At 39.6% G+C, this 26,415-nt stretch overlaps 6 protein-coding genes, 1 long non-coding RNA gene and 1 pseudogene across 7 annotated transcripts in view; 3 read left to right on the forward strand and 5 right to left on the reverse strand.

Moving 5' to 3' along the window:
* The window catches only part of LOC103990151 (ras-related protein RABE1c), a 3,602-nt gene extending 1,573 nt beyond the window's left edge, over positions 1-2,029 (forward strand). The window contains exons 2-8 of the mRNA XM_009409201.3: positions 550-622; positions 748-848; positions 959-1,024; positions 1,117-1,214; positions 1,326-1,388; positions 1,468-1,560; positions 1,627-2,029. Coding sequence (XP_009407476.1) covers positions 550-622; positions 748-848; positions 959-1,024; positions 1,117-1,214; positions 1,326-1,388; positions 1,468-1,560; positions 1,627-1,710 — 578 coding nt within the window. The 3' untranslated portion in view covers positions 1,711-2,029. The remainder of the gene's footprint in view (positions 1-549; positions 623-747; positions 849-958; positions 1,025-1,116; positions 1,215-1,325; positions 1,389-1,467; positions 1,561-1,626) is intronic.
* Positions 2,030-2,140: 111 nt separating this feature from the next.
* LOC135677580 (zinc finger protein ZAT11-like) lies at positions 2,141-2,596 on the reverse strand. The gene has a single exon (XM_065189940.1). The coding sequence runs from the start codon at positions 2,594-2,596 to the stop codon at positions 2,141-2,143; it is 456 nt and encodes a 151-aa protein (XP_065046012.1).
* Positions 2,594-8,150, reverse strand: LOC135677581 (protein ALP1-like; annotated as a pseudogene).
* Positions 8,151-8,304: 154 nt separating this feature from the next.
* On the forward strand, positions 8,305-8,751 carry LOC135677582 (zinc finger protein ZAT8-like). Its single transcript, XM_065189941.1, has one exon. It carries the CDS (start codon positions 8,305-8,307, stop codon positions 8,749-8,751), a length of 447 nt encoding a protein of 148 aa, XP_065046013.1.
* Positions 8,752-9,905: 1,154 nt separating this feature from the next.
* LOC135677889 (uncharacterized) lies at positions 9,906-10,825 on the forward strand. Its single transcript, XR_010514768.1, has 2 exons — positions 9,906-10,515; positions 10,612-10,825. It is a non-coding gene; the product is annotated as an uncharacterized LOC135677889 (long non-coding RNA).
* A 298-nt stretch (positions 10,826-11,123) lies between these two features.
* LOC135677283 (actin-7-like) lies at positions 11,124-14,393 on the reverse strand. The gene is made up of 5 exons (XM_065189439.1): positions 14,205-14,393; positions 12,824-12,894; positions 12,317-12,710; positions 11,632-12,245; positions 11,124-11,557 (listed from the first exon to the last, which is right to left on the reverse strand). The coding sequence occupies exons 2-5, from the start codon at positions 12,881-12,883 to the stop codon at positions 11,492-11,494; spliced, it is 1,134 nt and encodes a 377-aa protein (XP_065045511.1). The 5' UTR covers positions 12,884-12,894; positions 14,205-14,393; the 3' UTR covers positions 11,124-11,491.
* A 1,099-nt stretch (positions 14,394-15,492) lies between these two features.
* On the reverse strand, positions 15,493-18,161 carry LOC135677284 (probable glutathione S-transferase DHAR1, cytosolic). The gene is made up of 6 exons (XM_065189441.1): positions 17,840-18,161; positions 17,645-17,735; positions 17,412-17,558; positions 16,670-16,787; positions 16,176-16,316; positions 15,493-15,838 (listed from the first exon to the last, which is right to left on the reverse strand). The coding sequence occupies exons 1-6, from the start codon at positions 17,916-17,918 to the stop codon at positions 15,752-15,754; spliced, it is 663 nt and encodes a 220-aa protein (XP_065045513.1). The 5' UTR covers positions 17,919-18,161; the 3' UTR covers positions 15,493-15,751.
* Positions 18,162-20,634: 2,473 nt separating this feature from the next.
* LOC103990146 (uncharacterized) lies at positions 20,635-23,341 on the reverse strand. Its single transcript, XM_065189943.1, has 6 exons — positions 23,144-23,341; positions 22,245-22,336; positions 22,078-22,150; positions 21,941-21,987; positions 21,667-21,787; positions 20,635-20,948 (listed from the first exon to the last, which is right to left on the reverse strand). The coding sequence occupies exons 1-6, from the start codon at positions 23,339-23,341 to the stop codon at positions 20,826-20,828; spliced, it is 654 nt and encodes a 217-aa protein (XP_065046015.1). The 3' UTR covers positions 20,635-20,825.
* Positions 23,342-26,415: the final 3,074 nt, after the last annotated feature.

Here is a 26,415-nt window from a genome sequence, read left to right on the forward strand (position 1 = left end):
GTCTCAAGGTCATTTGATCTCTAACTCAGATTCATAAGAAATTTGTATGATTTTATTGAAGGTCTAGCCTAGCTAGTAAAGGCTTTGATTACTTATCATAAGGTCTTGGGCTCGAATCCTGCCTTCATTATTTACCCTTTGTGAAAAATATATATATAATCCTTCTATCCTTGGCTTGGTAAGAAAGGATCCTTTTGTATCCATCTTTGTTTTTTTCTCTTTTTTGGCTTGAGTAGTTTCTTGTCATAAAATTGTTTGTTCTTGAGCCAAGATCTATTATCATCCTCCATAAAGAATTGAGCTCGAACTTGTTTGGACTTTCTAAACTTGGTTTACAAGTGATCACAGTGATGGAGTAACGTAGATTCAGTTTATATCTTTGCACTGTATCTAAATCCATTAAGAAAGTCATTGTATCTATCCTTGCTCTGAATGCTCCATTGTTTATAGATAAGAAATTTGAACATTTTAGTCAAATTTTCCTTACATGATGATGCCTCTTTTGAATCTATATGAGGGTTCATTGTTTTGATGAGCCTTTTTCTGCAGGTGTTGGGAAGAGTTGTCTCCTTTTGCGTTTCTCTGATGGCTCGTTTACGACAAGTTTCATTACTACTATTGGGTGCGTTATGTTTCAGGCACTGCTAGATTCATTTTTCTTTTCGCCTTCCTACTTATGATTGTTTTGATGCTGCCTAATATCCATAATATTCCAGTTCTGATTGCAATTTGCTGGTGTTTACACAGTATTGATTTTAAGATAAGAACTATTGAGCTGGATGGCAAGCGAATTAAACTTCAAATTTGGGATACTGCTGGTCAGGAGCGCTTTCGAACTATAACAACCGGTAGTTCTTTCTCCCTCCTGAAGTTGGTCTGTTACTAGGTGCATCTCTTACATATTATAGTTTTCCAAATGTTTTCTGGATCAACTTCTTCTAATTTTGTTCCCTTGCAGCTTACTATAGAGGTGCCATGGGAATTTTGCTTGTTTATGATGTCACTGACGAGTCGTCCTTTAACAGTAATCACCTTTTGTGCTTGTTATTTCCGTAGCATAGTTTCGGTGTAATTTTCTTTCTGATTCCGTTAGTGCATGGTTTTCGCAATGGACAGACATAAGGAATTGGATCTGCAACATCGAACAACATGCTTCTGATAATGTCAACAAGATTCTTGTTGGTAACAAGGCTGACATGGATGAAAGCAAACGGGTTTGTGTTCTCCTAGTCCATTTCAGCTTGTCGGCTTACGACTCATCTTTTCCGGTTCATACATGCACACAAGATTCTGCCAAAGAGGATGTTTAAACTTGTGATTCACAGGCTGTGCCGACCGCAAAGGGACAAGCACTGGCTGATGAATATGGAATCAAGTTTTTTGAAACAGTAAGCAGTAATATGTTATGCATTCATTTTCTACTTTTATGCTCTCATGGTAGTTTATGGTAAATTTTGCATGCTGCAGAGTGCAAAGACAAACCTAAATGTGGAGCAGGTCTTTTTTTCGATAGCTAGAGACATCAAGCAAAGACTTGCAGAAACTGATACCAAAGCTGAGGTAGAAAGTTTATCGAATAACAAATTACTCCGAGTATGGAAGCTTAATCAGTTGGTTTGAGTGCAGGATCGGACGATCAAGATTAACAAACCGGACCAGGCAGCTGCCGAGGGTACCGCAGCAGCGAAATCAGCATGCTGTGGGTCTTGAGAAAGTGATCGGAGAGGTGGTGGATGGATTGGATGTATCATCTGGGAACCAATTTGCTTATGGTACTTCATTGATGCTACGAATATAATGAACATATGGTGGGTGATTGTAATTTTAATCCTCCCATGTGTTTTTCATACGTTGGTTCTTAGACTGGCGAAGTAATCTGACATTTATTTCCTTTTGGGATTGGAACTCCTTACATTGCATGTCATATGTTCTTATGACGACAGTACTTTGGGTTCTACCAGAACGGGGGATGTAATTATATTGTTCGTCTTTGGCAGCTCATACATTCTACTAGTGTTGTTGTGTGTAAGTTGGGATCTTAGTTTCTTGTTGGACCAAACAAAAATTATTTGCAGCAGGGCAGCATGATAGATCCTATACATATACAGTACGGAAAATGGAACTAAAACTAAAGAATACATCAGTGTGAGCGATCAACCATGGGAATATTGTTTACGATCTCCAACCTTGGTACAAGCTCGAGATCGTTCTCCAATGGCGGTAAGTTCAAGTCCAAAGGCATCCCTCTCCTGTCGCCCGCGGCCCTGTGCCGCCTCATATGCCCTCCTAAGGCCTGTCCGACGGTGACCTCGAGGCCGCAGATGGAGCCCTCGTGGAGCTTTGGCTTCCCAGCAGCACCGCCTTGCGGTCGGCCATGGTCATTGCCAGCCGCCCTCAGCTTCTTGTGGCTTGCTCGGTGGCCTCCGAGCGCTTGGAAGGAAGGGAACCGCCGGCTGCCTGTTTTGCACTTGAACACTCGTCCCGCCGACGACTTCTCGCTCTCCCCTACGCCGCCTCCTCGAGACAGAAGCATTAGAATATTGACCATTCTAATCCTGTCCATCTCTTCTCCTCCTCCAAATCTGTATCTTTTCATGTCTTAAGCTTGAAGGGGAAGAACGAAACCTATACATGCATATAGGTTTGCTGAGTGGTGAATGATGAAGAGGTGACAGGTCTGAAACAAGCTGGATTGTCAAGGTAACCTGGTTGACACGTAAATGATAGACAGTGGTGAGGAGAGATGGGTTGTCTTGTTGCAACACGAGGTCAATGCTCCTCTTCTAGAACTGAACGAGAAGTAAACGTTGCTCACGTTGACCTAAAAGGGCTTGACAGAAGCAAAGCACAGAACGTGTGTGCATGCGTTGTTCCATCCCAATCTAGTTAGCTCATTGCCAGAACTGACGAGAGCTTATTGTTGACGTTGTTTTACGTTTAGAATGGCCGACATGCTATTGAATACTGGCCATCATGATGATCTTCTTCATCATGAGCATGTGCAGATGGGATGAGTGACATGTTTGCTTACATGAGAAAGAAGCTGAGGAAGGTTTGCCGATTGGGGAAGTCCATGGCAATCTAGGTTGAGAAGGTTCCTCGAAGCTGTCCGCCATAGGTATCGCTTGGTCAACCAAAGAGCTGAGGATTGTCGATGGCCCTGGATGAAGTATGACAAGGAGAAAAGCAATTAACACCTTTCATATTCCGGTCAACTCAGCTTTTGTTGTAGATTGCAGACCAAGTGTGTGTGTGTCATTTTTTGTTGACTTCATTGAAGTCCAATTGACTTTGCATGCAGAAAAGTTGACTACAAGGAACGAACTGGTTGGGTTTCTGAAGACGAAGAAGAAGGATTCGGATTTGCATACCTTCATGCATACATGTGTTGATAGATAGTGCTCCGAATTTGGACAAGTCAAAGTTGTCTTGCATTGTTTGACAGCAAGGCTGTTGATGCCATCTAAAGATTGGAGATCGCAAAGCACTCAGATCAAAAGTTCGATGTGTTTGTGTGGAAGACTGTCTTCTTGGAAATGGAACTCAAGCAATGTCTTCACTTCCTACCACCAAATGTCCATGGAAAAGCAATAAGGTTGAAGTCAACAAACCAACAGCAGCAGTGAAACCGAATTCGCTGAGCAATTGTGTGGAAAAACTGATTGGACTGTCTCTTCAAGAAAGGAAAAATATTGGACTGTGATCTGTACACTGCCGATTGCCATTGATCTTATTATCGGCATTCCCTTCTGCCAAATCAACACCAGAACTCTAGCTCATTCCAGAAGTATCAGTTGAAAGAGGCAATCAAATCCAATGATCGAAAAATTAACCTGGTGCGACGTCTATCAATACCCAATTGTTGGGCATAAAGGAAAAAGAGAGAGAAAGCAGTTCAATGCTCATCTCAAGGTGGCAATCGACCAGACAGATATTGGCACTACTTATCTTGTAGCTCATTTCCGTAATTGTCTGCTATGTCACAGAATTGTTGCTTGTAACTCGCATCATGTTCATGGGACAAAGGCATCTCATCTCCTCTCACTTCATCTTCCAAGTCTATCACCATGTTGTGCAGCAAGCAGCAAACAAGAATTATGCTCGGCAGCCTATGCTTATCAGTTCTCCACATCTCCCCTGAATGATCTTCCACACGCTCAACCTTGCCAATGCTCTCTCCGCCACCACCCTGGTTGCAGAAAGTCTTTTGTAGAACTCAATTTGGTCGTATGAAAGATCCTTTCCTCGGTAGGGAGTGAAACGCCATGGAAGAAGGGAGTAGCTGCAGTCTCCAATTATCTAATCCCTCACTTCTGAACCTTCAGGAAGCTCCACCTTCTCTCCATTTAGCCTCATACCTTTCTCACACATCCTGAAGAAGCCTGAGCTGCATAAAACCGTGAACCCAATCATGCTTCTGGGCCAGCCAGTAATTATATCTAAGATGTTGGATACCTCTGTGCTCCGTCTCCTCTACAAACTGCCAAGTCACCTGGAAAACAGTTGAGTGGTTCATCCCAAATGATACTCCAATATTCAATAGTGACTCGCCAGAGCCTAATCTTCTCAGAGCAACAGCTACTTGATTTTCTACAGAAAGGATTTTGCCATCTGCGAAAGCAAATTTTGATGCTTTTGCTATCAAGTCATTCCTGACCAATGAGCATATGTAGTTGAAGGTCTTCCTTGACATCTTAAAAACAAACTCAAACTTTCTAGGTTCTTGGGATAATGATAAGTGTCCTGGAAGCATTACCATTGTGTGTCTGAAAAATGGTCGGAGATTATCACATGGTCTTCATATAATAGCAAACTAAAACTGCTCACTATAAATTCATCGCTTCATGCAAGTCAATGCATAATGCTGAGAACAAGAAATATCATGAGAGTTACATGGTATAGCCAAAAACAAGATAGAAGCCATGTTAGTCAATAGGTAGAATGCTGATGTACAAAATCTATGAGTACCTTAATGATAAAGAAGGCACTATCATTTTACTACTCCACATAAGTCCAAATTAATGCATCCATACAAGACCCTATCATTAGGAAGCAAATATGGTTTGCTTCCAATGAAACTCATACAAAACTTGCTAAAGAAGGTTAGGTTCACTTGTTTTTTCACCTAGGAAAGTCTATTGTTGCTGAGCTACTAAACCCATCATCATTTCATCAATTCAACAAGTTATAAAAGATGCTCTCATTCAATACAAAATTATAATTCTTTGATTTGTGTTTGTCACACAACCAGGTTGTCTGTTGCATAGTCATAGACACAAAGTTTCATGTCAAGACAAAGTATAAGGAACAAAACTTCCGCTTTTTAGTCTTTATATTTCATTTTGAAAAGGAATGGTTCTTGGTAAATTAATTTTAACTACAATTTTGGGCCACTCTTCATAAAGACTGCTGAAGAAAGTCCCAATGAAGAAGATAGGCTAAGAGGATAATCCACATTCAAACTTGGGCCGTGCCAAACAATATAAACAGAACATGATTACATTTTGTTTTAGTATTAATAAGATAGATTATTTATTAATGTCAAATGAGGTCTATTGTTACATCAGAAGTATCACAACATCACAGAAGCAAAGTAACTGAAACATAAAGCATGCAAGAAATATTATGTCAAGTCCATAAGACAAATATCTGTATATTTCACTTGATATACAAATTATGACAAGTTGGCTAATAGCCAATACCGAAACATATGATTCCATGAGGAGCATATAACTTTTAAAGCTAATGACACAAATTGCTAGTGTCAAGTAATCATAATCAGCGGTCTTGTAGCCTAATTTAGAAAAATGATAAAAGCGGTACTTAAGTTTAATACCTTATGTTCGATGTGAAACATGAATCAGTATATTGTTCCTTTTTGCTACTTGAGCAGCTCTGCAACATAAAACCCCTCTATGTTGAAACCGACATTTGCAAGATAACATCAACAATTTGGTTGTTTACATCTGCATAACTATCTATCATCTATTAGCATAGCCTCTTTAGAATTGCATATCTAGCAAGGCTTACCTTCTGTAGTTTTTGACTTGCGTTCCATTAGGATGAGCAATGTATACATCCATTATATCCAAAGAGAAAAAGAACAGTTGTGTCGATTGGGTGGGAAAGACTTTATCGAAAAAGATTATCAAGAACAGGTCTTTGGTATCATCTCTGAGGTGCAAATTTAGAAATGATTAATCTATTTGGAAAGTAAATTGAGCCTCTAATAGGATCTTGTGAAAGATCCTTTGGTAAAAAGAAGAAAGGTAATAACATCATCATCCTTCATAGAACCTGTCAAAGGATACTCAAAACAGCAGATAAGTTGTGTACCACAAAACACATCTACGAGGCACCATAAACAATCACGACATCTTCGTAGAACCTCATGAGATTATAATGCTACTAGCTTTTTTATTTCAAGTAATGATTGTTATGTCACAAGTTAAGAAAATCTACGATGGTTAGTATAAAAGCATGTCTGATTTTATCGAGAAGGACCGATAGCTCATAAAGCTCGAACAACAGGAGAAAAACCCCAACTTGGCAATGAGATTTCTGCCAAGATTTTGAAAATTTTATCAGTAAGAGAATCGTCCGAATGCAATCTCAAAGCGTAATGGACGAGCTTAATCTGAAATGTCATGAAAGTTTGCTCAAGGAAAAGCTTCAGATGGTAAAATGTGATAGCTAGACTTGATGCTAAAATAGATATTTCTAATACATAAAAATCTCGATAAATACGATAAATTAGTCAATCGATTTCTCGAAAAGCTTGTTCCTTTAGAAAGGGAACCGGAGCCCAGTACCAGGACATGGAAATCAGAAACCATATCTTCTTCCCCATTACATGTAATACAATTCTTTCAAATACTAGCAATATGGCAGTAACCACTAATTGGCACATTATCGATGACAACTTTGAAAAACCAGATAGATGTTAGCAACTACTAGGTTTTGCCACGATGATAATGACGCATAAGCAGTACCTAAAAGAGCATCAAGATTTCGATTCGGGCACATATCCATTACCAAAATCACTCAGGAATCCCAATCTAACAAGCGAAAGAACATGAGACCCATCGAAAATAATCTGACTCCTACAAGAAAAGAAGTTGCAAATCGAAGATCAATGTTTCCATGGAATAAGCAAGATCAAGCGGAGTCATCTCACCAGTCACCACCTACCCGCGCCACAGCCGCCTTCCTCCTCTTCTTTGACCCTCTGACAAGGCTCATGATCACAACCCCACCACCAAGAACTGGATTTGGCAAAAGGGTTCAACAGAAAAGGAGGGACGGAGGCAGAAAGAAAGAGACAGAGGTCGCCAGGAGAGGTGGCATGACGCACGTGACGCTTAAATGTCTGTGTCCGAGAGACCAACACGACGACTCGCTTTCGTGACCTGTTTCGTGTTTAGAGGTCACAGCGGCCAACTACAGTATTCTCCCACGGCCCACGGCCCACGGCCCACAGACCAATTAAGGATGCTTTCTCCATGTCTTTGAGGCCTTAAACGGGCTCATTTAGTGCTAATTGGGCTCTCTCTCTCTCTCTCTCTCTCTTCATAGTCGAGCGGCACAAGCTGATTGCAAAGGTTAGACTTAGAATATGAGGTGTGGTGTTCCAAATGGAAGATTTTGACCGTTCTCATTCTTCCATATTCAATCTCCAAGGAACGAAAACGGTGGTGTTTCTTTAGTCGCATCGAGTCTATCACGCAAAGTGGTTCAAATCTCATGACGCAGGAAGCTTCAAATGCGTACACAAAAGGGGTTATTGTTTCAGTGGACCCCAACGAGTCAACGAATCACAACCACATGTTCACGGAACCCAGGGCTACCTGATCAGGACAGCGAGGCCATTCAGGAGTGACGTGGTCTGGGACCCCACTTGCAAAAGGTGGCGCATGCCCCTTGAAAGCGGTCGGCGGACGCGGTCGCTCGTGTTGCTTCGCAGCGAAGGAGGACGAGTCAAAGCAGCGAATCCGTAAACCGCGTAAACTGTAAGTAACCCTTCTTCCGCCCATGCCGAGCCATAGTTTCACGTACAGTTCACTGCAAATTAAGCATGAAACAGAGGGAACCTTCGCAGCTGCAGCGATCTGAAACCCAGACCTCCTCAAACGCACGCTTTGCTTATCCATAGCGTGTTGGAAGCGTAAGCAGTCGCGACATTTGACGTGAATGCGCGCACGGTAAGCGATCGCAGAATCTGCACGTATAAATCAACAGCGCGGAGCCTCTCGACCAGTGCAACAATTCGTATCTCGGAAAGAGTTCAAGGCATCGAGCCGCTGGATGAAGCGTTCAAGAGAAGCAGAAGAAGAAGAAGAACAAGCAGCAGGCGCGGAGCTGTGGCTGTTGCTGTCGCTCTCCTGCGGGGATAAGCCTGCGACGGTTCGCAAGAAGGTCAGAGCGGCGGAGGGCGTGTTCGAGTGCAAGATTTGCAGCCGCCAGTTCCCGACGTTCCAGGCTCTCGGCGGCCACCGGACCAGCCACAACCGCCCGAGGGTCGATCGTTCCACGTCGAGACGCAGCGTGCACCGGTGCTCCATCTGTGGCGTGGAGTTCGCGATGGGGCAAGCTCTGGGCGGCCACATGCGCCGACATAAGCCCATGGCCGCGGACTCGAAGCGGAGTGATCCGAAGAAGATGGACTTGACAATGGCTGATCCAGAGTTCGGTGATCTGCATCGAGTCCGCAAGACTGGTTCTCACTGTCATCTGCTTCAGCTGTTCGTATAGAATACGCAAATTCTATATGTATAGGGTTTCATTGTGAGATATTCTATTCTTTCGTATTTTCCTATAATAAATGGAGTAGATGATCATATACTCCGTCTGAGGCTACAAATTGGTTCATATGGAATTTAGTGAGTTTGGCTTTCATAGATCTTACGATTTAAGAAATAGCATGCTTCAACAACAAATAAAATAAAATAAAAATACTAAAAAATCAATGCAAAACAATTAACGAGTAATCCTACTATTTGTTTTTACACTCTCTCATGTAAATTCAGAAAAAAATTACACTTTTCTCTTGCTCTCTTTAAAAATCGCCTCTCTAAATAACATAAAATATATCTCACATTTGACTCTATTCCATAAAAAAATTTTAGATAAAATGAGATATTTATAAAAAAACTAAATGCTAATTTTTAAGATTTTTTTTCCTTTTCATACAAATATTCTTTCGTCAATTCTAATCAAGATCTGTCGTACCGAAGCATACCGCCCCTACCGGGCGATATGTACCGATCCGACAGGTTATTGGTATGCGGACCGCCCGGTATGATTACAGTGCTACAGTACTATACTGTAGCATTGCTACAGTGCAAAAAAATGAAAAAAATATTCAGTACATCAGGGCATACCGCTCGGTACGCCCTGATGTACCGCCTGATACATCGGTACCGTATCGTACCAAGCCCGGGTCGAAATGCCGGTACGGTATGGTACAGCGAACCTTGATTCTAATAATTTGTCTAATATAAAAAGATGCAAAAACGATCTCAATATTTCATCATGGATCAATAAAAAATAAAAAATATACTAGAAAGTTGATAGAAAAATTAACAAATTATCCTATTCAAGCATGACTTTATATATATATATATATATATATATATATATATATATATATATATATATATATATATATATATATATATATACTCACATATAAAGTTCAAAAAATTCATGCATTTCTCTCACCCTATGTGGAAACTTAGAAAACACTTCTATAAATATCCAGAAATATAGAAATATCTAAAATATTTCTCATATTTGGTTCTACTCTGCCAAAAACTTAGAGATAAAATAATATATTTATAAAAAAATAAATCATAATTTCTATATATATATATATATTTCCATGAGGACTCGTTTTCATGCTAAAATTCCTTCGTTAATTCTAATAATTTGTCTGCTCTAAAAGATGCAAAAAACACTCGAAAAGATGTTTTCTTTTGATGTGTGGTTGATGGAATATTATATGTAGCTGATCCATGGATATAAAGCGAAGAGAACGCACTGAAACCAGCAAACCAATGGCAAGAAATGGTCCGAGAAATCTCTGCCATGGCTGTCTTCTCATCCGCTTCTATCCTCCTAAAATAGAAGGCCATTCCGAACCATGCAAAATATAGACACTGCAATTGTATATATATACCTCCTCGTCTCTCTTCCTCCTCATTCCAACAATCTCATCGTACCCAAAACTCATCATATCCAGTCCGGAGACCGAGAAGACGACAATGGCCACAGCAAAGGCGAGCTGCATTGTGATCCTGCTGGGTCTGCTGCTTCTGACGGTGTCACCGGCGGCCGCTGACACCATCTTACCAGTGGTGACTTCGAATGATATGTCGCCGGCCCCGGCAGCGAGTGAACCGGCCTCCTCTGAGAAATGCCATGCCCACTGCATCACAAACAACTACTGGAGAGTCGTCTGCAACCTCAAGTGCTACCACAGCATCACTGCGAAGGCCCGCTAAGGAAGTATGCGAGGTATAGAAGCGCTTTATCTCTGTAACCTTTGCCATTTACGTTTCTTAAGATTGGTTGTTGATGTTTGATTGTTTTGCATGAACTGATGGCTCGAAGAATCCATGAAAGAGCTCCTTTGAGATGGGGAAGAGAAGAAGGGTGTTCTTGCTAGCTATGATACGACAACAAATAAGAATCCGCGTGAGCTCTTTTGGCCAAGGCGTTTAAGATACATTTGAAGTGTCTTGACAGATTCATGGATGTAATTCGTATATATATTTCCTATTTTCCCTGACATTTGATGCATTTCAAAGAGTTGCCTTCGTTTTTCTGTTCTTTCTGTTTTGAAGAAGCATTCAGTCATCATCTCTAATTATGAACACACAGGATATCTACTCTGACTCACTCATCTTCATTTTTATATTACGATTGATCTATTTAATTTAGGATTAAAATATTTAATCTCAAGTTAATAATAATATATCCATCAAACTGAAGGTTGTATGAAGTTTTGCTTGATGTGTTCCTCCAAATAGTATTTGGATGGATAGTTGTTGATCCAGCAGACATGAAAATGGAGTTGGAAGCACATTCACGACAACAACTACTGAGTTGCAGAAAGCCAATGATGAAAGCAACAAAAACTACAAAGTCATTATGAAAAGCTTAGACTTTAATAATCATACAACAGTTGATCATTAAAGGCATTACCAAATAATCCTGGGGATAAAGTCCACAGACCAAGCTGTTGATGCTGAACTGGCATCCATGTCATACTCAAACTAAAATCAACAGACCAGAAGACGGGATCCGAAAGACCGAAAGGAAGAAAACTTGGTGGCATATGGTGCCTTAGGCTCAAAACATCACCTGACAAGAGGGCTTTTACCGGCCCAAACTGAAAACAAACTGGAAACTCCAAGCAAATCTGACGGCCTTCGGCAAACCTAGAAACGTGCTGGCAGAGCAGGCAACAAAAAGCACCACATATGGAAGATCAGAAGCATTTCCGATGGACGATCGCTGGGCCAGACTCCTCGTACTCTCCCTTCGAAATCCACATCTGCATATTTGAAGCATGACGAGTCATGCATCTGTGCAAAACATTCATGGCACAAAAGCAGAACTAGGACATACCTGCTGGAAAGTGCTAAGGGAGGCAAGGATGGATCCTCCAATCCAAACACTGTATTTTCGCTCGGGCGGGGCAACAACCTTAATCTTCATGCTGCTTGGGGCAAGAGCAGTGATTTCCTTGCTCATACGATCAGCGATACCAGGGAACATGGTTGATCCACCACTGAGAACGATGTTCCCATACAAATCTTTCCTGATATCGACATCACATTTCATTATGGAGTTATATGTGGTCTCATGAATTCCAGCAGCTTCCATGCCGATTAGTGATGGCTGGAAGAGGACCTCCGGGCACCTGAATCTCTCGGCGCCAATAGTAATGACCTGCCCATCTGGAAGTTCGTAGCTCTTCTCCACAGTTGAACTAGTCTTGGCAGTCTCCAACTCCTGCTCGTAATCAAGGGCAACATAAGCAAGCTTCTCCTTTATATCCCTTACGATTTCCCGTTCTGCGGTCGTAGTGAATGAATAGCCTCTCTCAGTGAGGATCTTCATGAGGGAATCTGTGAGATCGCGGCCAGCAAGATCTAGACGGAGAATGGCATGAGGTAGTGCATATCCTTCATAAATCGGAACAGTGTGGCTGACACCATCACCAGAGTCAAGCACAATACCTGCCAATAAATAGCCGAATTAGACACAAATATTTATATTTTCCCACTAATGCTGTCAGACTGGTACAAACCGGTGGTACGGCCACTCGCATAGAGGGAAAGGACAGCCTGAATTGCAACATACATGGCCGGCACATTGAATGATTCAAACATGATTTGAGTCATTTTCTCTCTGTTTGCTTTGGGATTAAGAGGAGCTTCAGTTAGAAGTATTGGGTGCTCCTCAGGAGCTACACGGAGCTCATTGTAGAAGGTATGATGCCATATCTTTTCCATGTCATCCCAGTTGCTAACAATTCCATGCTCGATTGGATACTTCAATGTGAGGATACCTCGTTTAGACTGGGCCTCGTCACCAACATAAGCATCTTTTTGGCCCATTCCAACCATAACACCAGTGTGGCGAGGTCTGCCAACAATGCTAGGGAACACTGCCCTAGGTGCATCGTCACCCGCAAATCCTGCCTGTTTGATGAAGGCAAGAGAAGCATGAGATAATCTGGAGTAAAGGTCAAGAAGTGAATAGCAAAACTAAACAAAAAAAAAGAAAAATAATTGCTAACAGCAAACTGACCAACCTTGACCATTCCAGTTCCGTTGTCACAAACAAGAGGTTGAATATCCTCACCATCAGCCATTTTTTATAAACCTGGAAAATTAATGTTCATAAGAATATCAACAATTTAACCGTTAAATAGTTTCCAGCTCAAATGCTAACACATGCTTTCGTATAGGGCAAATGAACCAAAATTGGGAAAATTTTCAACCCTAACATTTTTATCATGCGGACTGTTTCAATTATAATTAATACAAGAAAAATAGTTAAACACAAAAAACATATTGCAGATATACTTTCTTCTTGAATAAATAATGATGCTAAAGAGTACATAGTGCTACTGCTCTCATTATCAACAGATACACCCTTACCAAAGCTGAGTTGATGACTAAAACATGACTTAAATTGTCCTTTCCGGAGAAAAAAAGAAATTGCCTTAGCCATACATCGACGAGGAGGAGTTGGGAAGGCGCAAATGTGAGTTAGAAGAACCAGTAAAGTTGTAGAATCTGTTAGCTCTTAACTGAAAGGTATAACCTTTCAGAAAGAGCGGATTAAATTGTGTATTTCTCTTAAAAGAGCCACTATGACATGAAATCCATCATCTCCCTTGTGTCGAAAAATCAAATAATCTCACACGTAGCACAGACAATTTTATCTCATCTCCCCTAAAAAGAATCAAGATAGCCTTCTAGAAGACTAGAGAACATAAGATCGGAAATCAATATAACCAAATGACACTTTACTTTGTTGACAACGTCTTGTTCTTATTTTGATTCTCCAATTGTGTTACAATCAAATATTGGCAAGCAATATAGCTCTCTCAACACTTAATTTGCTAATCGGGCAAGTTAACAGAAACAAAATGGGGATAAAGAAGCAGAGTAAGCAGGAAAAAAAATGGGGGTGAGTCAAAAAAACAAAATAAGCAACCACAAAAACAACACAAAAAAGAATCGAAATAAGACTTACAGCTCTATGATATACTAGCCAGGTAATAAAGTTCTGTTTCCCGATAAGTGGATGCAATATAAAGGTCAGATCTAACTATGGTTTATTGGAAAAGGCAGATGAATCAAAAAGTCATTAAAAAACACAGATCTTTGCATAATCATCTGAATCAAAAACCGACACGGATAAAATAGATCCACTCAAAAGGAATAAACAACTCATAAACATCCCATTTGTAGATTCGATCACTCCCCGATCCTGCTCAAATTAAACCCAAAAATCCATCTTTTGGAAGGAAAACAGCATCTTTCATGGAAACACAAGTTAGGACGCCAGGAATGCACCGATCGGGGTCGAAATCGTCGGATCCGGACCATCAACCCGTGAATCATCAAAAATCGGAAACCAATCGACGGAGGAAACAACAGATCTATGAGACCGGGGGGTCTAACCTTTGTCGACGAAGGCGAATAAGGGAGGAGAGGAAGGATCGGACAAGGGGAGTCAAAGGGAGACGCCTGAGACCCCAAGAAACGGCAGAGAAGACAGGAGCGATTTGTCGCCTTTATAACGAGCGAGTTTCTGAATGCCAGTCCGAGTCGGACCGGGTTAAATTAGCTGCTGGGCTTAACTCGGCCCATTAAGCGATCACAAGTCAAACAATTTAGGCGCGAGCTAAGTGGGGGAGTGTCGCATGCATCACCACTACACTTGACCCCTTAAGATCCTCCTTTTGGCACCTCAAATCAATAAAGCTTAGTTTCAACCCTTTTTTCACTTTAATTCGAAAAGTTATGCATGGGTGAACACTATATGTAAGACTAGTAATACGTATGATTTGATGTTTTAAGTGTAAGATCTATATAGATGCATTGATATATGATATATTAATATGATAAATTAAATTGTTTTGACCTAATCCAAATCTCAAATCTTGAAAATACAAGGATGAGAATGATAGCCTTTATGCTTCTTCCAAAAATAAAATATTATTGTTAAGAATAAAAAACTTTTAAGTTAACTAAAGGTTGAAGTCAATACGAAAAAAATAACTTCACTCAATCGGAGGAGTTTTCTTTTTTAGACTAATTATAGATTATCTATTGTATTTATATCTTAGTATCGTGATCTTTATACTTTAAAATTTTATATTAAAATCCTTATGGTTCTGAAAATAAAATAAATAACCTCATTTGTCCTGATACCAAATGTTACATCGATACAAAAGTGACAAAAAGATAATTTTAATATTACTTCTGTTTTTAATAATATTATCGGTAAAAAAATAATTTTAATATCTCACATGTTAAAAATAAAAAATATATATATTTAAATTTTTTTCATCACTTTTGAGTTGATTTAGGGCATAGTGTCATATGTTATGTTTTTACAATCGAAAACATTAGAACAAATAAAGTTATTTGTTTCACTTTAATCATAATGTAAATTAGAAAATATATAATTAATTTTTTTTATTCTTCCAATCAAATAATAAAATATTTTCAGTTCATTTTATCAAATAATAAAATGTTGATGTCGACATGTGACATGTTGAATAATACATATGGTTTCACTTCTCATATTCTTTAAAGCCTTTTTGTCTTGGATCTCATGTTGCACACAGATACGAAAAGTATGTTTGTAAAGGTGACTGCCATCCGTTTAGCTTCTAAAAAGTTTGGCATAGATTAAACTCGGATGATTCTTGAGATGCTCGATCGGACAAACTCCCTCAAGAGGTGAATCATAACCAAACCATAGTTTTGGAAGAGTAGCAAACACAAACAGCTAAATGCATGGTGTTTAGGACACAAGACTAAGATCAGCATGAGCTGCATACTTTTCACCTTCAACAGCTTCGAAAATGTACCACAACCAGCTTCTTTCGACACAGACAACAGGTAGATGTAGCAGTTGAAGAGGACACTGTCGCCACACAGGACTCACAAGTGTACAGTTCCAGATATAAATGTGATCACAGTATTCTTGTCAACAAACTTCAAGCATTAACTTTGGGCTCCCATCCTGCAATCATGTATTCCTTAGCAGCGCTGGTCTTTATGAATGAATCTTTGCTGAATAGTACCTGCAGAACGCAAATGATCCACAACGTGAGAGGCTTCAGTACATGTATAGATGGAGACTTGTGCTTGAGGATGAAGGATAAGTATGTCATGAAGAAAATTGTGTCGGGCATCCAAATATCATCACAACAGTGTAGACATCACAAGTCATTGAATGATTCTCTAGTTATAAAAGTATAACAGTCAGATTGATAAATCCGTGATGTTTCATCAGCTAGTTTAATTGATTGTCGATTGCAGCTTATGCAAAATAACACACGATGCTCGTCGGTCATGGAATTTCTAAGCCCCTGACATGGTATTGCTAAAATCAAATTTAGGCAAGATAGAGGAACTCACCTTCATGTAATTCCGAACACAAGTTAAATTCTCTGGGACACTCCAGCCTTTGAAATGAGCAAGAGTGACCTCAAGATGAAACAACTTTGGTGCCAGACTTAAATCAACAGCAGAAATTTTTTCTCCATTGACAAATGGGCCCTGCAAAAATCAACGGATTAGGAATAGTTCAAACAATAAATGATTTTGGTCTACTGGTTAGTAAAATATAACAAAGAGTTATATTCATGTAACTCTTGAGAGACCAATTATTCAGATGACATATAACTTGATCTTTCGGTTACTAGTGCAAATTTGGAATGTTTTTTTTTTTTTCTTCAAACAGTAACCATAAGAAAATTGCTGTTTTATCAGTTCACTTGGTCACAGCAATAACCTAGCCAACCCCCCCGTAATCCACCATGAGTAAGCGGTGGCTGTGTTGTTTCATACACCGCTCTAGTCATCAAGGAAGACAAATGTTAGTTAAAAAAGCATGCGATTCTTTGACATACATGATCCTTCAGATGTTCTTCCAGTGCATGAAACTCATCCAGCAGGGCCTGCTCGGAACCATCAGTGGGATCTTTACTCTTCAAGAACTTGACAAAAGAAGATAATATTTTTGATCCCCTGAAATGGCAATAGTATATGTTAAAAAGAGCAAACAAATGTTCCTTTATGATAGCACTTCAAAGTCAGTGAACAGCAAAATTTTGTTTTGGCTACACATTGAAGTATTTTCTCTTGCATGGGTTGGTGAAGAAACATACTCAATGTTATTCATTTTCACAAACTTATCAGTCAAGTCCACAGTAGGTAAACAAAGATTAGGTTGTCAACTGTCACAATGTTTAGGTACTATATATAACAATTGCTTTCAAGATTTATTATCTTCTACTTATAATCTTTCAAAATATCCATGTACAAAATGTTTATGCTATATTACATGCTGTCTCAGTTATTGCTCTTTCAGGTATAACTTAAGAACAATCTGGACTACAATATGCCAAAGAAATCACAATTCTTACTCCACCTGGAGCCATACATCAAAGATTCTTTCCTTCTTATGAATTCCACTTTTTGACCAAGTCAAGTATAGATTGATAGTCAATTGCCCATGTCAGTTGATAGTTAATCTGTGATTAAGCTGCAACTGACATGAACATAGTAGGCACGGAAAACCGTGCTCAAACAAAGACAATGAAGAATCCTATAGAAAATGAAGGAAGAACAGATGCAAATCAGAAGCCTTACACAGTGGCATATTCTGCCGGAGTCACCAGAGAAGGATTGGGGTATTTCTCCTCAATGATCGCCGTGATAACATCAGAATCCGGAACCCATTTGCCGTCGCCAAAATCGATTACCGGCACCTTCCCCTCGGGATTAATCTCTAGGAACCTGAATCTCCAACTCAAAGTCCTCAACTTTAGGCCAAAACCCTAATCAAGAACTCAAGGATCATCTAAAAATGGCTCCTTCCTTACCACTGCGGCTTCTCACTGAGGTCGACCAGCTTCAACTCGTAGGGAACGTTCTTCTCCTCCAAGGTAAGAAGAACCCTTTGGCAAAAGGGACCTTTTTGTACGATTTAAACGCGATTCAGACGAACCTAACAGGAGACGGGAGAGCAAACAAGAACAGATGAAACGCGAAAAAAAGGGGAGTTTTCGGGATCATACAGTCGCCCGGGACATCGGGGGCGCCGGCGGCGGCTTTGACGCAGACCTTAACGGGTTCCGGAGAAGCAACGTCAGCCATTAGCGAAGGGCAACGGTGACCGGTCTCTGCTTTCCTCGACCGACTTAGCGTGGGACTCGGAAAGGGGGAGAGACATTTATAGGCGAAGATGGCCTTGAAACATGGGATGGATCACGGTCTGTTGTTCCTGCAGAACTCCCTACCAGGAAAAGTTGGTCCTTCATGTTCAGGTGACAGTGAAATATTTCATGATATCTTCTCTGAGACCATGCTTCATCGAACACCTTGGTTTGGAAGGATCATCAATGGCGTCATCAAGCCTTCAGCCGACCTGTAGTTGGGTGGAAGAGGACGGTGAGCTGACCATAAGCTGAAACCATGGTTAGTATTCAAAGATGGACTGGTCCCAATTTGCATGATCAACATGTCAGCTTAAGAAATCGCAGCTCCATGACCGCCGAGAAAAAGACTGCAGTAACGTACCTTCTTTATTAAAGAAGAATGAGAGGACCAACTGGGTGACGCCTTTAGACCCAGAGAATATGCTTCTTTGGAAGATGATGTGCATGCCATGGGAACAAAATTTGGACCTCTTAGCTTTTTGTCAGGGCCATAAAAAAAATTGTGTATGCAACAAAACAATTCTATATCTTAGCAATCTCTAAACAAAGCCATCATCCAAATAACAAATAATTTTTCTAAATTCTCAACAGAAATTTCTACGATTATTTTTCTGGGAAAAAAATTCTACAAATATTGACATAATATTTACATCTAGTGCTAGCATTCTCAAGAGAAATAATCATAACAAGTTATAATCTGCCACCGACATCATAAATATTTTCGATAAACTCTATTTGGGTCAATAAATCTATGGTGGATGTACATATGATGTTTGCTTATAAATGTTACCATCTAACATTAAAAGAAGAAGGTACTCAACCAGCCCGGTGGTCACCTTAAATTAAGGTACTCAAAAAAGGCATTTTAGTGCACCGACAGGTAGCTAGCTGTATAACCAAACCACCGGTCTGCACAAACAAGAAACACAAGTTACAAACCCATGATGCACAAAATAATGGCCTTTCATGTATGCATTATGATCGGATCAAGATGAAGGAGAACAGGAGCATGAGACAATACCCAAGCTGGTCACCTTAAATACCCAAATCATCATCTGGTCGGGTTGCTCATCGATATAATGTATTTCATCCTTTCCAGAACACTAATCTGATTGTCTGAATCATGTAGCACATGGAAACCCTTTTGGGATCACCACCCGTCGTAAATCTGTATGGTCTCACCATTGTCTGTTATAAATATACTATAAAAATAAAATCATAAATCATAATTATTTGAGATCAACTACATGGATTCTTTATCGTTATTAAAATTTATAAAAAAATCATATGCTTAGTTAAGTTTAGAATATTATAATATTTTTTATTTATAATTTTTAGTAAAGTCTTTTTACATCTTTATCTACCTCTTCTCGTACCATTGACATTAGTCATTTCAACTATTTTAACTATCTTTCTCCTAAGCATATGTTTATACCATCTTAAATGAATCTCTCTCATCTTATCCTCTATTGAAGTTTTACTTGATTGTTCACGAATATACTTCTAGTACTTTCCAAGTCAATGAACATACTTGTAGTAGACATGCTAAAATGATAGTTACACAAAACTTGTGTCATCAAGAACACATAAATGAAGCATAATAAATTTTTTTCTTCAATCGAACAAGGGGCAGTTTTTTGTTGTGTCCCCAAGCATCAGGTGTTGTAAGAAATTAATTGTCAAGAGTAAGTTGGCTAGAGAGAGTAGTACTTTCCAAGTCAATGAACATACTTCTAGTAGACATGCTAAAATTCTAGTCTAATAGTGTCAAACCAATGACCTAGCTTATCGTAACAATTTAAACTCGAACATAAATGAATTAGCTACCTAATGGAGGTGTCATGTCCGCAAGATAAGACACCGAAACTTTCAACATCTTATGAACATAACTCCATAACTTGCAGAAATAATTATCAGATAATGCAGTATGCAGTAACTGACGTAATTTTCATCACAAGGAAATCCAATAAACTAGGCTAGCAATAACAAGAACAGTAAGGCCACTAAAATATAAAGATCATATCATAATTCATAAGCAACTTTGGAATAATAAGCTCAGATATAGATCTGTACCTTGATGTTCATATGGAAGAACAACTTTTGACCACTGAAAATATAAAGAGGATTGAACTTTTGACCAAATCACTCACTTAAGCTTGTAGCATTTCCGATTTAGAGTGAGGAGGAAGTGGGCCTGCAGGCTCCTAGATACAAAAGATATGACAAGAAAATGCATTGGCTCTGACCTTTGGCAAAAGGCTCTTGTTGACACGTATTGTCAGAGGTTACATTTGCAAATTTAATGGCAACTTGATCCAAGAATAGCTCTTCTGCCTAATACCAATGCCACATTCAGAATATTTCTCTTTGTTTCTTAACATGAACATTTACCAAAACACAACAGAGAACTTACAAGTAGCTTCACCATTCCATTGTGACATTTAAGGCGTACATGAAATTTTGCTTTATGAGAATTCTTCCCGAAGCCATAGCAAGTTTGCTGGACTTATTTGTTGATTGGTGCACTGCGTTATTGGCTGTACACTAGCAACCATAGTAGACACATGCATGAACCTGGGTTCATGAAGGTCTGAGTGTATGAACCAAAAGATACATGAAATTTGATCTGAAAATGGAAGCAAATAAGATGTTCATGAATCAAACACAGAAACCTTGCCCACACTTAATTATCTGTTTTTTATCAAATAGATATACACAGAAATTTTGAGGTAATCATATTGTTCAACAATGGCAAGAGACTATTTAGCACAACATTCTAAAGTATGATTTGGACACATCACAATCAGAACACCCAGAATTTGAAAGTGATAAATCCATCGCCACTTCACCAACTTTTGTTGAAAATCAGAAGTGGTCGTAAGGTTGCCCAATTCATTGAAAATATAACATGTTGCAGACATCTCTGCCCATCAATAATTTCATTGAATACCATTTTTAAAAAATGTGCCTACAGGGAAACACAAAAATATACAAACAAGAATCAGAACGAACCATGGGATGTGGAAGCCTGGAAAATTTTTATTATCAGAATCCATGTATGTACAAAGAAAATATAACTTTAATGAATTTGGCAATGCATGTAAAATCATAGGACAATAAATATACTAGAATATACAACATCAGTCTCTGTAGGGTTTCCAAATTGATTATGAGGTGGAATTACACTAGAATGCGCTCATAAGTGTTTGCCTGATGCATCATATTAACCCGCAACTATAAAGTCCAACTTCAAGAATACTCAATAGAACAAGACAAGATTAAACCTTATTGCTCTACCCAGGATTATTTAGAATCTGCGGCAGTTATTTAAATAAAAAGACAGAAAACTGTAGTCCTGTCTTATTTTGTCATTTTACTACGTAATAAAACTTTAAAATAGCAGCTTAATTCTAAAGGAATGTCATTGGTTTATACTACTTGTATATTGAGGATTAGAAGAAAGAGAGAAAACATTATCCATCACAATTGAGCATGAACAGAAAATTGCTTCATCATTCAGACTTCATGTACTATCTTCTTTTTATCAACTGAAATCACGACAAAGGTCAAAATCTGCAACTTAAAATTAGCAGCTTAATTTGACAAAGAAGCCGAAATGTCAACAACTTCAATCTGCATTTAAATCCTCAAAATCATTTGAGTTAAGAACTAAAAATTGAGAATACCATTGGAACGAAGGTTATCAAGTAGGCCTGCAACTGATGGTCACAAGGTGTGCCACAGCAAACTACTAACCGGGAAAGATTACATGAAACGATATGCTTCAAGACTATATCCATGTGGTTCCTGCCAAATCAGATGTCACGGCCGCGTGAAGCGGGTACTAAAAACGTAGAACAATGATTATTTCAAAAAGAAATTTGGTGACATTCAGATCTATATCCTTCATTTGCACTAGTTATGTCTAGTCAAGAATATGTTACAACATTCTGAACGTACCAGGTCAATTGCGACTGCAAATCGATTCTTGCCTTGCCCACCAAGACCTGACAAAGGAGACCTCTTGTATGAATATATGGACCTCATCACAATCCGAGCGGCTAAGAAAAAGAAACTAAGAAGCGTCAGTTCCTCACATCTCTGACAAAAGCGTTATTTTCCTTAATAGAGGAATTTAGAGCAGTCTCCAATGGTGGAACGCAGTCTTTCCTACAATTCCGATACGAAGCGAAGTTCCCAATATCACGCCAACTAGCAACATTAAAAGGCAGGCCTTTCCACTTCGAGTACCAAGAACACTTACAATTTATCCACCACCGATGCATCCACTCCCTTGCGTTTCAGCAAATCGAAGTAGGAGGACGGCTTCGATTCAACGCAACGACCAGCAAACCGCTGCCACAAAAGTACCACTAATCAGTGAGCAATCATGTAAAAGTCCAAACGATCTCAAATGTCTTCTTGCTTTTTATATGGAGGACTTGCACCAACAGTGCATGAGACTTTCCAAGGGCAATTTGGGACGCGAGATTGGTGACGAAGTGGTCGAAGACATGGGAACAGAGACGGCTAGCGAAGGAGTCTTCGATGCGCAGAGCGGGCGCGTGCTCTCCTTCCAAGCATCCGTCCCCCAGAGACCTTGCGATCAGTTCCGCCATCGAGAAGCCGGCTCGGAAGAGCTAGGCCGGCAAGAACGAAACCCTAAACCCTTCACCGCTCGCCGGAAGCAAGTCGAGTGTTTGGGACCATAGACCGCTCGACGTCCGATGGGTTGGGTCGAGCCCGTATCGGAAGGCCGCGTGGGATCGAAACCGAATCCGACCCGCTCGAGTCCTCAATGGTACGAACGCAAGAGTTGCCGGCACAATCCTAAAACTTGAAATTTCTGCCACAAAGAAAGATCAACGAGGCCGAACACTTCGATTTCACCGTAGGCGGCTCTGGTTCTCGGTTCTGGGTTTGGAGCTCCTCGACCCTCATTTCTTATCGTCTCGCACCGTCTCCTCTTCCCTCTCGCTGGCTTTGGGGTTTATGTGCTGACTTAGGCGAGCGAAACGGGCGGTCGGATCACCGCAATGTGTCACCTCCCTTCAAGAAGAGAAGCTTCTATCAAAAGCCCTACCTTCCCTCGACGCCAGATGGGTGGCCGGATCTTGTGCTTTCCTTAGATTAAAGGAGTTTGAAAACCAAGGGAACGCTTACCATCGAGATTGAAGATAGAGAGAAGAGCTGATGATTTCTTGGGCGAAGACGATAGAAAGATTGCCTCTTTCCCCCTTCTCGGCCTTCGAACGCCTTCCGAACAGGTTTGCCAGTCTTGGAACTCAAGCCGTAGCTGGAATTAATGTCATTCTCTTCAGGAGTTGAAACCTTTACATTTAGGCTGTTCCTTTTATTCATTTACAAAGTTGTCATCTTGAGCATTCTCATCTTGCGATTGATTTCTTTCTGCTTCTTCTTCTTCTTCTTTTGTTTCTTTTGTTTCCTTGTAATCTTCGAAAGCTCAACCGATGACATTTTTTTTTTCATTTTCGTCATGTAGTTTTGGCAATTGGAGTTTCACAGTGACTACTTTGTGCTATCAGCCTATCTGATGTTTCAGGTGTGTTCAGGTTAGAAGCTTTCCTTTACTGTCTCATGAGAGGAGTTTCACAAAGCCTGGACGATTGTGAGATCCTTCCTCACATTGCAGGATCTGAGGCCCTAAGACTGTGGTCCTTGCAACAATAGATGATCACATGGAAGAAGCAATCGAGACAACTAAAGCTGAGCAAGTTATAGCAGTGCCAACCACTACTCTATGGATTTGCATGTGATGCTTGGTAAGCAGGTTGGTGTTTTTCCTTTTAAGCCGCGGTCTTTATTTTTGGGCATTGACATTGCAGTATTCAATTTGCTTCTTGTTGAATGCCAAATTAGAACTCAAACTGCCGATACAGAGTCTGTTAAAGCTTTACATTTCATTTTTTGTAATATCATACAAGGTTCCAAAAGGTTGCTCTTGGCGAGACGAGGGAATGAATCAGAAATGCATGTTAAACTAATAAATATTACCACAATTGGTATTCATAAGCTATTGCGACAAATAAGCAGAGAAGAGGGAAAATGTGAAAACAAAGGAAATTGCCAGTTCAAAAATGAAAATATTAGTTTAGGAAATTGTTCGGTTAAAGAAAAATGATGAATTTAATGAAAGACAAATTCATTTTTCATAGTAATGTATGATTCCTTGAGCAATGTCCAAGCAGCCTGTTACCGAAAATAGCTCGGAAAATGGCAATAGTATATCGTTGTCACAAAACAGTATATGCAAGTGTTTGGCATTGATGTAAGAAATAATGCACCCATTTGATTTTTGAGAATGATGGTTGAGTTTGTGTGGTGAGTATAACCATCAATTTGGAGGGACAAACATCTTCTTAAACCCACCAATAATGATTTTTTTTTAATTAAGAAATAACAGGTGAATTTGCAACTTTGTTAGGTTTGAGAATTCCCGAGTTGTAGATAGCTTCTATGCGAAGTATGGGTGGTTAGTAAATAAACTAATGAGATCCACTTTTTCAGATGATTTCATGAACTAGTCTAGCCTTCTTAATAAACAGTTTTGTGTTTCTGGAAGTTGTGTGTGGTAGCAGTTTCATCCATGTCTAGTGTTTTTTATAAAAACTGAAATATTCTACTTATTTTTTTTACCTCTTTCTAAACGTAGCAGATCCATCAAATAAAAAATCACCATCTTATCACATTCCAATTACAGTCAAGTTACAATTCAGCTTTTCCTTGTTGCTGTTTCACGTTTATTTTAATCACTTGGTTGGAAATTTTTTAGCCAAATGTTATTGTTCATTTTTTTCGGATATATTGTAGGCTTTAAGATGTTGTGCTAGAATATTCCTTTGAACTTTAAAAGTGCATTTTGTCAGCTCTGCAGAAGCAGTTAAAGAAGTTTATGAGATTAGAGGATGTCAGCAGACAAGTCCTCTAGCGATTGCTGTTGCTGTTGTCAATCAATTACTGTTTATTGTTATATGTATGTTGTATATACAGACATGTGTGTATATATGTAGAGAAAGAAAGGCGAGTGTTTACCAAGGTTTACTAGGATCAGTGGTTAAAGTGAGATTGAGATTGGCTGAACCTGATATTGAAACCCCTGTTTTTAGGCAAATTGGTCAGACTGAACCAGAATCAATGAAAAAATCAATTGGAATTGAACAGCCCCTAGTGAGTATGGCCAGTTGGTGGCTCTTATATTTCAAAGCTGTTGTTTGTAGTTCTTTGCATTCTCTTTATCCTTTTCATGTTAGCAGTTTATTGATTGAAATGTAATCGATTGCAGCGCAAGGCTAGAAACAACAGCAATCCTCAAGAAATTTGACCTACAAGAAGTTCCTTGAGATTATGGAGTCAATGTAACTGTCCCTTCAAAAGGCTTTATTCTTTTCCTTATGCAATTTGTGGGTTCGAGAGGTATTAGTTACAGAGGTAAGCAGACGGTGTTTTTCCTGAATCATCACAGCATATCAGGCGGCGGCAATTTATGTCGACGATCATTTTTGCTCTACAACTGCTGTTCGCAAGAGGTAAAGTTGGAACATGCATAGAGCCCTTTTGATCGATGCGTTTACACCATTTTTGTCTGATGTTGCTGCTGCAATTCTGTCAAAAGAGTTTTAGCTAAACTAGTCATCATTCTTGGAGCTGCAAAAGCATCTCAAGTCTACTCTCAATGCTCTTAATGTTCTTAATCTGTGATATCAATGTATGCTGCTACCTCAAGTTTTTTGTACAGTTACATTAAGCATCCACCCTGTATTTAAAGAAGCTACTGCAGGAGTTGTACAGTAACACTTCCATTGCACACAACTGTTTGAACTCTACTTGTATCGATTGGCACCGATTAGAATCTTGTTATTCTTGAGGAATAAAGAATGGCCTGCTAATTCCATTGTCAGTGCAGAGTGGATGCCACTGTGCAGGAATATGTAAGTTATCATGAACTTTTATCAGCAGAGGATTCCTGAAATATCTATCATTCATCACCATTTTGGAGTCTTTAACCTGTACAAGGAGACAACACCATCCCACCTTCAAACTGTTCCAAACTCCAGGTTGAATGAGTTCTTCTGGGGTTCTTTTATGGCTTGTATGGCTGGCTGCTCTTGAGATTTCATGTCCTGAGAGTGATTAATGATGAAGGTTATACCACAATCAAAACAATCTGTTCCAAGAAAGAACAGAAAACAAAAAGGTTACTGAAATACATAAATTAGAATTTGGTGTTAGCTTATGGCAGTCTTCTTCCAAGTGGAGTAAACCTGTTAGCTTGTTGACTTCATTACATATGGTTAGCACAGACGGAGAGGAGCTGCGTACTCCATGCATGGAAGCAACCCTGCTTTGATGAATCATTCGAGACAAGAATATAAGGATGGGGACTCCTCGTCTGTCGCAATGTGGCACAAAGGCAA

The sequence above is a fragment of the Musa acuminata genome, chromosome BXJ1-6 (genome assembly GCF_036884655.1).
Source record: "Musa acuminata AAA Group cultivar baxijiao chromosome BXJ1-6, Cavendish_Baxijiao_AAA, whole genome shotgun sequence".
NCBI lineage: Eukaryota > Viridiplantae > Streptophyta > Magnoliopsida > Zingiberales > Musaceae > Musa > Musa acuminata.

Bases quoted from the DNA above. Each gene is read 5' to 3' on its own strand.
- LOC135677582 (XM_065189941.1), top strand. From the start codon at position 8,305: ATGAAGCGTTCAAGAGAAGCAGAAGAAGAAGAAGAACAAGCAGCAGGC.
- LOC135677580 (XM_065189940.1), bottom strand. From the start codon at position 2,596: ATGAAAAGATACAGATTTGGAGGAGGAGAAGAGATGGACAGGATTAGA.
- LOC135677284 (XM_065189441.1), bottom strand. From the start codon at position 17,918: ATGGCTGACGTTGCTTCTCCGGAACCCGTTAAGGTCTGCGTCAAAGCC. The intron at 17,559-17,644 runs GTAAGGAAGGAG...TTGGAGATTCAG, and splicing joins CTCAGTGAGAAGCCGCAGTG to GTTCCTAGAGATTAATCCCG. The intron at 16,317-16,669 runs GTATGTCAAAGA...TGATTTTTGCAG, and splicing joins AAGAACATCTGAAGGATCAT to GGCCCATTTGTCAATGGAGA.
- LOC103990146 (XM_065189943.1), bottom strand. From the start codon at position 23,341: ATGAATAAAAGGAACAGCCTAAATGTAAAGGTTTCAACTCCTGAAGAG. The intron at 22,151-22,244 runs GTAAGTGTTCTT...TCGGAATTGTAG, and splicing joins GCATCGGTGGTGGATAAATT to GAAAGACTGCGTTCCACCAT. The intron at 21,788-21,940 runs GTACGTTCAGAA...CTGATTTGGCAG, and splicing joins TTGCAGTCGCAATTGACCTG to GAACCACATGGATATAGTCT.
- LOC135677283 (XM_065189439.1), bottom strand. From the start codon at position 12,883: ATGGCTGATGGTGAGGATATTCAACCTCTTGTTTGTGACAACGGAACT. The intron at 12,711-12,823 runs GTTGGTCAGTTT...TTCATCAAACAG, and splicing joins ACGGAACTGGAATGGTCAAG to GCAGGATTTGCGGGTGACGA. The intron at 11,558-11,631 runs GTATGTCCTAGT...TCAAATATGCAG, and splicing joins CCCTTAGCACTTTCCAGCAG to ATGTGGATTTCGAAGGGAGA.